General features: G+C 40.7%; 1 protein-coding gene across 2 annotated transcripts in view; it reads right to left on the reverse strand.

Annotated features, from left to right (window-relative positions):
• rock1 (Rho-associated, coiled-coil containing protein kinase 1) overlaps positions 1-13,492 on the reverse strand; it is a 37,548-nt gene that overhangs the window by 11,756 nt on the left and 12,300 nt on the right. For both annotated transcript variants that reach the window (XM_030075416.1, XM_030075415.1), the window contains exons 3-22: positions 13,079-13,179; positions 12,626-12,763; positions 12,325-12,500; positions 12,032-12,116; positions 11,688-11,832; positions 11,134-11,272; positions 10,775-10,866; positions 9,317-9,476; positions 8,758-8,827; positions 8,496-8,584; positions 8,288-8,336; positions 7,967-8,102; positions 7,378-7,469; positions 6,225-6,471; positions 4,812-4,918; positions 2,423-2,573; positions 1,571-1,731; positions 1,206-1,390; positions 221-290; positions 23-126 (exon numbers count right to left, since the gene is read on the reverse strand). In XM_030075416.1, the coding sequence (XP_029931276.1) occupies positions 23-126; positions 221-290; positions 1,206-1,390; positions 1,571-1,731; positions 2,423-2,573; positions 4,812-4,918; positions 6,225-6,471; positions 7,378-7,469; positions 7,967-8,102; positions 8,288-8,336; positions 8,496-8,584; positions 8,758-8,827; positions 9,317-9,476; positions 10,775-10,866; positions 11,134-11,272; positions 11,688-11,832; positions 12,032-12,116; positions 12,325-12,500; positions 12,626-12,763; positions 13,079-13,179 (2,497 nt within the window). The remainder of the gene's footprint in view (positions 1-22; positions 127-220; positions 291-1,205; positions 1,391-1,570; positions 1,732-2,422; positions 2,574-4,811; positions 4,919-6,224; positions 6,472-7,377; positions 7,470-7,966; positions 8,103-8,287; positions 8,337-8,495; positions 8,585-8,757; positions 8,828-9,316; positions 9,477-10,774; positions 10,867-11,133; positions 11,273-11,687; positions 11,833-12,031; positions 12,117-12,324; positions 12,501-12,625; positions 12,764-13,078; positions 13,180-13,492) is intronic.

A 13,492-nucleotide genomic window follows, 5' to 3' on the forward strand; every position in this document is an offset into this window, starting at 1 on the left:
AATTAAGCCTCCCATCTCTTACCTTTCACTGTGCAACTCCTGCACCTTTTTATGAGCTTCTTGTACCTGCCGGTTCTTTTCCTCAATCTCCTCTTTCAGTTCCTTGACCTGAGTTTTGTAAAGCGTCTGTGGGAGGAGAGACAGGCCATTAGCCGGTGGCTTTCAAGCTGAGACAGGGAAGAGATGTTAGGGAAGTGCGACCTAACACACGTATACTTACAGAGAAATACTGTTCGGCCTCAAGCTGGTCCTGTAGTTCCCTCATCTGTCCTTCGTTGCCCCTGTATTGCCTGGTAACACACAAACAATAAATCTAAGTATTTCACTTCATTAATTCCATATAACAAGCTATCTAGCTTTTCCTAATTAGTCATGTTTAAGCCATTCATCTGTAATAAGAAACCTAAGTTCACAAAAAAGTCTCCAAACTTTGAAATCAAAACTCTTCGCAAAGCAAACAGACCCTGCATCAAACTCAGGTCCTGTATTAAAATGGCTCTAGCAACAGTGGCAGCAATGCTCCCTGTAGAGCTGACCAGGGGATTAACATTAGGATGGAGGGAGTTGGGATTCTGGATAGACCCTAATCCTGTGGTGTAAACATTGTTGGCGAACAGCTTTGGCACAGTCACCCTCTAAGCTGGAATAATAGCTCTTATTTGAGAATAGCAGGCAATTGTAGGGCCATTTACGCCTTGACTTACAAAGAGCATTACTCACTGGCGCAGTTGTAACAGAAAACTGGAACTTCAAACCAGCGTTAGTGAGACTGTAGAGCAGCTGGCAGATTCTGCTGTCGTTTTGAAGAGTAAAATATAAATTGGGATAATGGCCGGAGTAATGACTTGGAGCACTGACAAAATAATGGGGGCCAAGGACACCGAACACCAGTACAGAAGAATCCGTACTGTTTGTTTGATGAATTTTTTGTACCACATCTCAGGATGAAAATAAATCTTCTAAGTATTCTAAATATTCCTCTTAATGTGTAATTCAGAGTTTCCCTCTTTCTGAGCATTTCAATGTTTATAATGTAATAAAAGTGTGGAATGGGCCATTTGTGTAACACAAAAAATAAAAGTATCACTCCATCTTACTACAGTAGGTGAAAAAACAAGCCAAAAGAAAAAGGCTAAAACAATGCAGTTACATAGGCAAAGGCATTTTAACACTGCTGAAGAAAGACTTCTTCATGTCATTCTTACTTGGTCAGCTGTGCCAGCTGGAACTCCAGTGAGCGTTTGCTCTCTAGTGCTGTGTTGATCTCCTGTTTGAGCTGCTTCTCTGAACCTCTTAGACGGTCAACCTCCTGAGTGCGGCCTCTCAGGTCGTTCTGGGCCAGGAGGCGCTTGCTAGACTCCTGCTCCACCTGCATCCGCAGACTTTTCACCTGGAAAGGGAGGGTATCAGAGCACTGAGTGTATCAGATTTATAAGGGATACAAGACACTTTAGTGCTTCACAAAGGCATCTCTTATTAGATTTAATGGTGGGTTACCAGGACTGGCAGGACAAAGTAAGAGGTGAAAGGCAAAATTCTAAGTAAATATTGTGATATCATTCTTCGTTACCTCATCCTCCAGTCTCTCCTTCTGCTTCATCAGCTGTTCCATTTTCTGCACAGACTGCTTGAGGTCAAACTCTAGCATCGAGCACTGCTTCTCAACCTCCACTACCCGGCTCTCCGCTCGCATCCTTGCCCCATTTTCCTCCGACACCTTCTGCTGCACGGCTGGGATGGGGCAGCAGCAAGAAAAGTAAGAGTCAGTCTTATTCTACTGTTAAATGACTCCAAATCAAGCAAAACTGTACACTTCATGAAAGACTGTCAATGTACTAGCCACTTGCTATTCAGAAATAACATCCCTGAACAATCCAAATCGTCTCACAATGATAGTGCTGAAGAGAAAAGTCTTGACAATACAGGAGGGGGTACAGTGCAAAGGTACAGACAAACTTCTTCTTAGCTTTTTTTTTTTTTAAATTTTCAAAATATTTTTTATGAGACAATGTGTGCACAAACGACTGAACAATGTGTACCAAAACTACTACACTGCAAAAGCGTAAGCGTCCAGCTTTTGATATGCAGTGAGGCAAAGTCCTGACATGCCACGTGGAGTGCACTCCCTGAATTCCTCCCACCTAAATGGCCCCTGGGTGTGACTCTGATCAGATGATTCTGGTGTCAGAGGTGTAAGTGAAGGAAAGAGGGTGGGAGCAAAGGGGAGCATGAAGAGGGTAAAGGGGTAAGACAGAAGACAGATAAGAGATGGCGAGCCAATAAAAACCAAGAGACAAAAAAAACAGAAACAGCAAAACAAACCAAGGCATGAGAATACAACACAAAGTCAGAGAGCAAAACAAATAAACAAAAGCAAAAGAGACAGCGGAGTAAGCTGTGCTCTGACATGGGAATGGCATACCATGCATGGCAGCTGACTTTGCCTCCTCGATGGACTCATATTTGTCAGTGAGTTGCGCCCGTGTCACACCGTGTTCAGTCTGTTCCTGCTCCAGACGCTGCTGCAAGGTCTTCAGCTCATAATTCAGGTCTATCTCCAGGTTGTTCTTCTCCTGTGGTGATGGAAGGGGTTGGGCAAATAACATGAAACAAGCTACATGCACTGCACCTGAAGCTTGGCCAATAAACATGAAGAGTATCTGCAGTGAATACATTCATTCAGCTGCAGCGCAGGGCCTACGGCTGGCAAATTATCGTTCAAGTTAGAGCAACAGCAAGACAACCAAAATTCATCAGTAGACTACAGTAAAAGTAACACAGCACAACTGACCATACTGCCCAGATTATGACTATAAGAGCCATTCTTAAACTTCAACACCTGTTGGAATTCATCCTGGAACGGAACAGTTTTGTTCCTGGGGAGAAACCTGGGTCACAAAGCCAAAATGATGTCCCTTAGACACACACACAGACCTTGAAAAGGCCTTGATCTGTGACTGTTTATGCAATCACACAGAAAGTGTCAGTAGTAATTTTAAAATTTAACTGTATAACAGAGCTGTAACTGATAGTTCACATCAACAGCTTGGCCTCCTTGGCAATGACTTAGTAGCTGGCTGACTCCTCTCCAAAAATCAATCACAGCTGTAACCAATTTACTTACTGTCATTTGTCAACTGTTTTTAATGACACTTTTAATGTCGCTTTGCTGACAATGAACAATAAAGCGGAAAGTTGAGGCTGAATTTATAAATTCTCAAATTTCCTTGTTCATTAATTTACTACTTTATTCATTTATCTTTACATGATACCCAAACAATATGCTATTTTACAGCACAAGCACTCCCACACTTTGTTCAGTTTGTCTGGCAGTTTAGCTGCTAGTGTTTGGGTTAGTAGCTCAGTTACTGAATCGATATCTTATATTTGGACTGAACAAACTGTTCAGTTTCCCTATTGAACTGATTGATGGAAACCGCACTAATGTGAGTCATTTGCTGGTTCATTTGCTTGTGTATAAGTTAGTTTCCAATGTGCTGTATCAGACTGAACAAACTGTTGACTTGTGTAAGTAGTGTGAACTTTGGGCCACAACACACCATGTGGTCCTCCCCAAAGACCCCAAAGAACAGTGATTGTGCACCACTTGGATCCCTCATTTGTGACACTTCAACACAGAGATATATTGCTTTCAAAAACATTATCCTTTCAATGAATGGGACACAAGTCTCTTGTAACCTGTGAAAACAGTAACCCACGTTTCCTGTTGTTGCTGGCTAGTCATGCTCTCTCGGGGGAATGGCGACCATGGCCTCTGACTGGCTGCTGAGAGAGCAGCTGTCCTCAAATCAAAAAGTATCTGCATACTCTGTTAACATCAGATTGGAAAAATACCCAGGATCCAGATCACAGCAGGGGTGCACAAGAGTTATTGCGAGAATAGAGAATATGAGCTGGGCTCTTAGGAGACTGCTTTACTGCAATGAAAGTAGGTGTGTCTGCAAGTATATAGGTGCAAGTAATGGCAAGTAATGGCAGTTGCACTTTATAGGTGTTCAGGTCGAAGGGTGGTGTGGGCCAGAGCAGAGCACAGTGCTGTTGTAGCTGACAAAAATCAGAGAAGAAAAATGAAATTGTGTTGACCTATCTAATATGGTCAGAAAATCACAAATGTCCCTTTTCCACTGCATGGTACCTGCTAAACTCAACTCACTTTTTTGTAGTTTTCCATTGGGCAAAAGTTGGGGATAGCGCCTGGTACTTTTTTGGTCCACCTCCGTTGAGCCAGTTGAGCTGAGCCAGTATGAAAAAGTGACCACTGATTGGTCTGAGAGAAACTGGAGCTGTTTACAACTAGGAAATACTAAAGCAAGACTCATAAAACTTCTACTGTAGTTGATAATCTATCCATGTAAAAAATATATATTTTTCAGCAAATCTCTTAGTGACATAACATTGTTAATGTGAAGCAGCCATTTCGAATTGGTCTTGTTGACTTTTTAAAAATTAAAACACTCTTGTAGGGCAAAGTGTAGAGAAGGGAGGAAAAATGGTAAACATGTCCAGAGTGACAGGCAGGGCTTTGCATTGAGGAGGTACTATCTGCAGTGGGAAAATGAAATCCAAAAAAGTAAAGCAAGTAGAGTTTAGCTGAGCTGGTACCATGCAGTGGGAAAGGGGCACAGACTACTCCTTCATATCTGAGCCTTCTCTAAGCCTGGCTCTCATATATGGGCCTATCTACTTGTCTTTTTAATGCAACTGTGTATGTCTGTAATGCAAAGGGCATGTCAAATGCCTCCTACATGGTTTGTGCTTGGTGAATTAAGATGACTGCTCATAGTGTATACCTTCTCCAGGTTGTTGCACCTCTCCTGGGCCTGTTTCCGTTCTGCCTCCACTTTGGACAGGCTGACTTTCAAGTTCTTGTTGTCGTCTTGCAGCCCTGCTAACCTTGCTGAAAAGGAGAGACAAAGACAAACCGTGACTATGACAGTGAATGAAGCTGGTAACTTTATGACAGGCTTCATTTTATTACAGCCAAGCTCAATTTTCCATGTTTGCAATGTACACAGCCTCCACATCAAGAAAAGCGCTTCATTTACACCAGGCATGTGTCTAATGTACAGAAAATTACGTCAATGCAGAGCACCACATTACCTCCTCCTCCACCCCCTGTAACAACTTTCAAAGGCTTATTCGTAATAAAAAGAGAGTTGGTTGACAGATTAATCAGAGACTCATCTGACTGCTCTGGGCGTTGTCAGTGTCTAGGCATGTCTCAGATCAGTGGTTAAGTGATGGATGGCAAAGGCTGACGTTACCAGGGGTGGAATTTCTGCAGCTGTCTCAAGACTGCTTAAAAGAGATTGAGATTACTAGTCTTGACATATTGCACATATCTGAAATCCTCCTTATGGGTTGTGACTCTCTGATGCTGTTAAGCATCACATCCTTTTTTTCTCCACCACAGCTACATCCACATGGAGATGATTTTTTTTTTTTTTTAAAACATTTGTCCATTTTGGCCTTCTGTCTACAGGAAAATAGCATTTCTGGTCTCTGAAAATGCAATGACTGGCCTCTAGAGTGGAATAAAAAACATCCAACTTCATTTTCTGGATAGTTTTGGATATTATAAGGACATTTCCAACAGTAATTGTACATGTCATTTGTAACTCAGGGATGTCAACACACAGTTCCAGCCACTGCTCATCTTCTTTGGTCTTATTCATATAGCAGAGACTTGTGGGTTTTGCTTTCATGTGTATACAGAGATATTTTCCAAAATGTTCTTGTGTGCACAGTTTTTTAAAACTGAGAAATAAAGTTAAAAAAATAATAATCTGTATCCATGTGGACATAGCCTAAATCAAATGGTCAAAACAGTGATTTGGCTACGGATTACGCCGTGGTTTCAAAACTGGGGCCCAGTAATCTCCTGCAGTTGATGGGTTACAAGGCAGTTCTCACTTTGACTGTTTTTATTTTAAATCATTAAAAGTTAGTGCAATGATCTTAGTGCAACATTAAGAATGACCATATTCAGTCAGCGCTTCACTCTCGCCACGGTTCTCTCTCCCCAAGTACTATACTGACAAGTAACAAAAGTCTTCCCTAGCTTTTGGTTCTTCTTAAAAATGTAATCAAATCGGAGTCTAATGTGCATCTATCAAGTGGTTCCTGATTTGAAAAATCTTTGGAACCCCTGCATTTACAAACAGAACCCATGCCTGGTGTTGTGTGTCAGTGTCACAGGATACCTTGCAGCTCTCTGATCTCCTCGGAGCCCTGGCTGTAGTTCCTCCTCTCTGAGTCCAGAGTGCTCTGAAGCAGCAAGAGCTCCTTCTCTAGTTGGGCCTTCTCCCCATCCACAGCACGGCTCTTTTCTTGCAGCTCACGGTTCAGGGTCTCCAATTGGCTCATCGACTTGGCCATCTCTGTGTGGCTCTTCCTCAGTCGTGCCGCTGTGTCTGACTCCGCCCGCAGCAGGTCATTGGCCTCCTCCAGCTGTCAGTTAACAGAGCAAGAGCCATTAGGGAAAATGATGTTCAATGTGTTTTCCTGCTACTGCACAGCAACACTGAACAATGTTTTGTTCTATTTTTACTTATCAATACACAATGAAAGCCTGATGGTAAGAGAGGAGCAGAATAATATCCATGTGCTTCTAATCTTTCCTATTAGGCAACAGTTATTCTGATGTTTAGAATGCTCATGCACAGTAACAGCAGAGCAAGAGTTTGTGTTTAAATTGAGGGATAATGTCAAAACAAAATGTTTGCTGCACCACAGAGAAAAATCTCAACATGACATTTTAACAAGCATACCACAGTCAGATACATCTAACACCATGCACCAGGTGCTTAGGGTATGGTATTATGCACTTTCCAGAAAATTTAAATACAGGCACACATATACATAAGTAGAGCTGAGTCACCTGGTAGAGTGTTAATATTTAGGTGGCCCACTGAAGTACAGTCCTCCAAATATATATATATTTTTTTTCCAATTTGGATTCAAATGCCGCAATGCATAAACATGAAACATGATACAATTTCCAATTAAATATTGCACGCAGACTGTGGCACATTTGTGCACCTCAGTGACATCTTGTGCATCAAGATGTGATAATGCTAAACCAGTCATATCTCTCACCAAACCCATAACTGGTTTGTCTTATTTGGACATGCTTTCTTGCTATATATATTATATACTTGTATCCTACCAACACAAAATGCTCCACATTCACTATGTCCCACTGTTCAACTTTCCCTCCCTGAGCCAAATAATGTATTAAAATAGAACTCAATTATGACCCTGAACCCCAAATTCCAACATTTATTCTAAGTGTGGTAAAATAAACATTAAATGTGTGTGTGTGTGTGTGTGTGTGTGTGTGTGTGTGTTGCATACCTGATTCTGCAGCTGAGCAATCTTGTCATTTGAGGCCTGAGAGTTTTGACTAATCTTCCTCATATCCTCAAGCTGCTCCTTCAAAGTTGACACTAAACATAATCCAACAGGAAATGTATTAAAATAGGGCCTTATTTTAGCTCCTCTTTATCACACCCAAAACACCGTCTTAGGAAAAATCCCATCTAACTAACATTAAAACCCTTATGCCAGCACATGCAATGCTGGCATAAGGGTTGATGCCAATTAGTTACATTACTTTAAGTGAAATTAAAGCTTCCAAACAAGAATAAAGAGACTGAATTAGGGCTGGGCAATATATTGCTACTAAATATTAATATCCTCTGGGATTTTGGATAACATCATATTGTGATGCAGCATAAGTTTTTCCTTATCCTAGTTTTAAGGGCTAACAATTAAGGGAAACAATTTCCTGAATTTATTAGACTGTTCTCACTGTTCTGCTTGGTAGAGGCACAATAATGTCACAATATCAACATCTAGGAATTTGGTCAAAAATCATGTGACATTTGATTTTGTTGATATCACCCAGCTCAGGCCTAAATCAGTAGCACGTAAGCTTCCTTACCCTCATTTTCCAAATTTCGTCTCTTCTCTGCCTCCTGGTCAGCTTTTCTTTGGTATTCGGTAGATCTGTGCTGCAGCATGATCTTGTCCTTCTCCAGCAGAGACATGCTGGCCTCTACACTCTTCCTCAGGTTTGCCTGTGGCAATGAGCAACACAGCAGTCTTGATGTGACCGGAATGTTTTTTTTTTTACATAGGCTGTAGTGAAGTGTATTATAAGATTGTTCTTTATGCATTTAATTATGATCAAAGTAGCATATAGCATCAATTCCTAATTTGTCAATAAAAAGAAAGTGCAGACAAAAAAGAAATAACATTTAACCTCTTCATCCAGTTCTTTCATGATCTTTTCAATCTTGGTGTTTGAGGTCCTGGGAAAATGGAGTTGGGAAAAAATATTCAACAGTTCTTGTGATAACAAGTTAAATTCAAAAAGGTTCAAACCAGCCAAAAGCATTTTGCACCATGTCTTCATTTGGACAGAGTAATTGACTGACTATGTGATGTCTATATTAAGACCTGTCCCATACCGGCATTTCTGCTCCATCTCATCCTTCAGCTGCATCTCAGTGTGGAGCTGCTCCTCCAGCTGGTAGATCCTTTTCTGCAGGTTCTCCAACTGAATACAAACACACCCAACAGAAGAAGAAGAAAAAAAACAGCCATACATTATGAAAACACAGATGCCTCCATCAAAAGGACTTTAATTTGTTCACAGAATAAGACTGGTGTAGTCAAGTGTTTCAGAAACATATGAGACTTTTTTGTTTTAAAATCAGTCACACTACTCACATGGCTCTTGTCCTCCTTAGTGGAGCTGCTGCGTTTGTCACTGGTCTTTGTAGAGGAGCTGCGCAGAAGCCTGGAGACAGAACACATGTTACATGTATCACAATAATTAGTTTGCAAAGTGCAAAAAAGTATTAAGTTCCTTCAATGCTAAACAAATTTAAATAAATTGTGTGTGTAGTGTGTAGAGTTGAGCCGTTTTGTCTACTCTAACAAACTGATTTCTGCCCTAAAAATAGCCCACATTATGGGTTGCTATAGAAATCATGAGTCATCTGAAAACCTTTGCTTACGAAACAGTTACACATTTGAAGGTAAATTTGTGTGAGTTTTTGAAATATGGACAGATATACAACCTTACATATATGTAGACATGTTTAATTTCTACACTGCAAGCAGCTATGTTGACATTACTGTTCCCCCATAACTAACCTCCATCACTAATACAATTACAGCAATAATGGCACTTCAGATTAGCGTAGTACATGGAATCATACTGGTGACAGTGTAAGTGAATACCAAACACAGTATGTGGCTGACAACAGCTGAGTGGCAGACTTACTGCTGACTGCTGTAGTAGGTGAAGCCTACAAAGGGGAGCTGGTTGCCCACAAAGGCCTTTGGTATGGGAAAGGTCTCCTCCTCTCCCCGATCCTCCTCAATGTCGTCAAAGTTACTGGTGTCAATGTCACTGCTCAGTTCAGGCACGACTGGAGCAGCCGCTAATCATGGCACAAGGAGATGGAAGATTCATAATGATAACAGAATAGTAAGGTCACAACAATTTATCAAGCATAATCAATTACTATGAGTATTTATAAATTTTGCATATTTAATAATTAACTGTCAGTGTCTAACAAAGTCTCCAACCTGAGGGCAGAGGCCTTCGGCTTAAAAAATAAAACCTAAAAATTGGCTCAGTAACTGCTATGACACAAACATCTGATCACAGAAATACCCATCATGCTGTGCAATGGGCCTACATGTAGCTCTTAATAGTCTTAATGCAGCATCATAGATGTTTGATCCTTCTTAAATCCTTTAAAATGTTCAATAACAATTTTTTAAATTGTAAATCAGAATAATCGATTCATCTGCAACAGATTTATCAATAACGAAAGTCAGCTGCAGAACTTAAGAATAACACAGACTACTGCTAAATGACAAACAATTACTGGTGAATTATCTCGGAGGATAATGCACCAGTAGGAGTACAGTACACTGCAATTCAATGAGAGCACTAGAACCACATGTACATACATACAACAAAAAGTTATTATTATATATGGTAGCCTAAATTCTCACTACACAGTCTATAAAAGGCACTATCGGACCATCTACAAACACAAATACAAATAAACTCAAGTGAAAGTATTGCTCATAAACCATGAGTGAGGCCAGTTACAGTGAACAGCTGCCTCATCTACAACAACCTTTGACAAAAAAAGTATACAATATGTTGTGTGATTTTTCCTGGTAGAAATGAGACTTAAAAAATAGCAAGGCTCAGTGTTTTAGGCAACTGCTCTGCAATCTGCAAGGGTTACAAAGAGTTTTCTGGATCACAGAAAACCCTTTTGAAACCCCTCTTTAAAACAAGGGAAACTAGCCAGCTAGGGGAGCTGGACAGCTAGTGGAATGGCAGGAGTGGCCAACTGCAGCCTAGTAAAGTATTTAATATAAACCCACTAAAGAACTAACTACAGCCACTGGATTTATCCTCACATTTCTAATCTCTCCGAGCTCTAATGTCAACCCAGTACATTAACATCTGCAGTGAAGTGTTTCTCTATTCTTGGCTGAAAATGCACCGGGCTGCCAATTATTTCTCCTACCAGGAATCATGTTTAGTGTCGCAAAGGATATTGAATGAATGGCTCTTTTTCAAGAATTTCCTGCAACTGTCTGTAGTAGGTCAAATGGAAAACATGTTTGGCCATCTGCAGCGCCAACGAGCACACGGTGCCAAATGAAAAGGGAAGCGGTAAAAGGTAAAACTTGACAAAAAAAAAAATCCTACTCTCTCTGATATTCTCCCATGTCCACTGGTCATTCTTGAAGAAAGGATGTCTCTTGATCTCATCTACACCGTTCCGGCCAAGTCGAACCTCCCTGTGTGGGATTAAGAGAGAGAGAAATACAGTTTGGTCCTGAGTAATAACAGCTATCTGTGTATGGTTTTCATGATACAGGCCTCTCAGTATAACAAAATAATTTAATAAATATCTGAATGAGTAATGACAAATGGATTGTGGCATTTCATCATCATTCCCGACTCAGAGAAATGTGTGCCAGAGAACAACCAATGCCCCAACAAGGAGAGGCTCTTGAGATAAAGAACCTCTAAATGAACCAGGGCTCTTTCGGTCACTATCTAACCTGTCAGTCAGGAAAGCACAGATGAGATTCTTGGCATCCTTGGAGATGTCGCTGTCATCGGGGAAGGTCAGGGCGTTCTTGTGGTTCATAATTTTGCTGTACGTCCCCACTAGTGAGTCGGCATAGAAAGGAGTGTCGCCTGCACACAGCACAAGACAAACAAGACCCATGATTAACTGCTATGTCCACAATAACTGCCCATCAGGAAACAATTGTAAATGTACACACATAAATGCAACTACACAAGAGGGTTTCAATGTACACTGCACTGATCAAATAGACTCTGAAACACTGAACTAAACTTCAGGTACTATTTTGGAGCGACGTTAAACTCAGCCTTTTGTTGCAATTTCAATGTACATGTTAAAATGTACAACCACAAAAAGCAACATCTGAAAGCACTGTGGGGTATTGTAACGAGAAAAGGTGAAAACAAGCAAGTGTTTTTGTTATGAAGGCAATTTATTGAGTATAAAAGTGTATTTTTCATAGATATTGACAATGGATATGCTCCATTTCACTTTTAGAGAAAAAACCTTAGTTATAAAACTCACCAACAAGCATTTCGTACAGGAAGACTCCTACTGACCACCAGTCACATTCTCTGCCATAATATCCGTCCCCTCCTTGGGATTTTAGTACCTCAGGCGAAATGTAGTCTGGAGTTCCCACTGCTGTGTCACATCGTACCATACCATCCTGAAGGACAAAAAGGGGAAAAAACATGGAAACAAATCCTCTCAATTTCAATACTATGTCATTCTTTCATTTTTCAAAAAAAATGCATTTTCATTGGGGGAAAAGCCCACCATGTTTCACACTTGTCAGCAATCTGCAAAAACACTTCAGCTTTTGTCTTTTAAATTGTTGCAATATCTGTGGTGGCTGAATGTGATACCTTGTTCATTTTCATACAGGTCCCAAAGTCTGCCAGCTTCAAGTGGCCTGCCTTGTCTAGCAACATGTTATCAGGCTTCACGTCCCTGAGGAGAAAAACAGAGTAAAAAACAGAGTGACATATAATACATGACAACTATACTGAAGCAGATCTAAACCTTTCAACTGTGAGTTCAACTACAGTTATTTCAATGCTAGCAACAAGGAGTAGTACTCAAAAGTAAGAAGCAGAAGCAATAACGAAAGCCAACAGACACTGAGGAGATGAAGACAAAGCAGAAGGAGAGTTTTTACCTGTGGATGAAGCCCATGGCATGGATCCCGTCCAGTGCCAGCACCACCTCTGCTGTGTAAAAGCGGGCCCACTTCTCTGGGACATCGTAGTTGCTCATTAAGTTAACCAAGTCCCCACCCGGCATATATTCCATCACCATGTAGAGGTAGCGGTCGTCCTGAAATGCAAAAAAGAGCTGCGGGGGGGCAAGAGAAAACAAGAGGGAGAAATGATTCAGTTGGCTTATGAAAATGAAAAAAGACAAACATACAATTCAAATGTGAACAAACAAATCTGTCGCTCAGTAACTGCATGTCATACCTGCACTACCCAGGCGCTGTTGGCAAAAGCCATGATGTCCCTCTCCTCCCAAAAGAAAGCAGAGTCCGACCTTTTGATCATCTCAAACTTGCTCAACAACTTCATGGCATATACTTTTCTGGTGGCTTTGTGCCTTACCTGGGAATGATAAAGGGGCGAGAACTGAGTTAGACTTATGGAAATTTTTCTGAAAAACATCAACCACTACTTCTCAAGCCAAACAATATAAGCACATTGACTTTACTTAAGTCTATTTTGTATTAAAAGAAAGAAAAGCAAAAATTGTATTATGCTGCTGATAATACCAAAAAAATAACAACAAATTCAACCACAACTATCATCACAAACTCTTCCATTAAAAATAATACTACTGCCCTTTTCTTTAAAGTTATAGGCTACTGCAGCATTAAATGCTTTTCAGGACAATTTGAAGCAATAAAATGGCAAGCTTACCAACTGCACCTCTCCAAAAGCTCCCCTCCCAATAACTTTAACCACCTCATAGTCTTCTGCTTTCATGCGCAGATCCCGGATTTTATTAATGGTGTCCTTATCTGAAAAAGGGAAGCGAAGACAGAGATTAATAGAAAATAGAAGCTACATATGGAACAATGCTCAGCTTAAGCTCACAGCATTGGTCTCGTGAGAAGCGTCTTATGCTCAGCTACCAGCATTACAGCCAAAAATATAAACATAAAGTGCTACAATCAGTGACACACAGTTACTGCACAGAATATGACACCTGAAAAGGCTCAGAGTTTGGCTCCCAAACTCTAAGAAAATCAATAAGGGAGCAGAGCTCACTGCTCTCTCAGTTCTTTAGTTAACTAAATATTGGTGTGATGCATTGTTCAGACATAGCAGAGG

This window comes from Myripristis murdjan, chromosome 17, assembly GCF_902150065.1.
Source record: "Myripristis murdjan chromosome 17, fMyrMur1.1, whole genome shotgun sequence".
Taxonomy (NCBI): domain Eukaryota; kingdom Metazoa; phylum Chordata; class Actinopteri; order Holocentriformes; family Holocentridae; genus Myripristis; species Myripristis murdjan.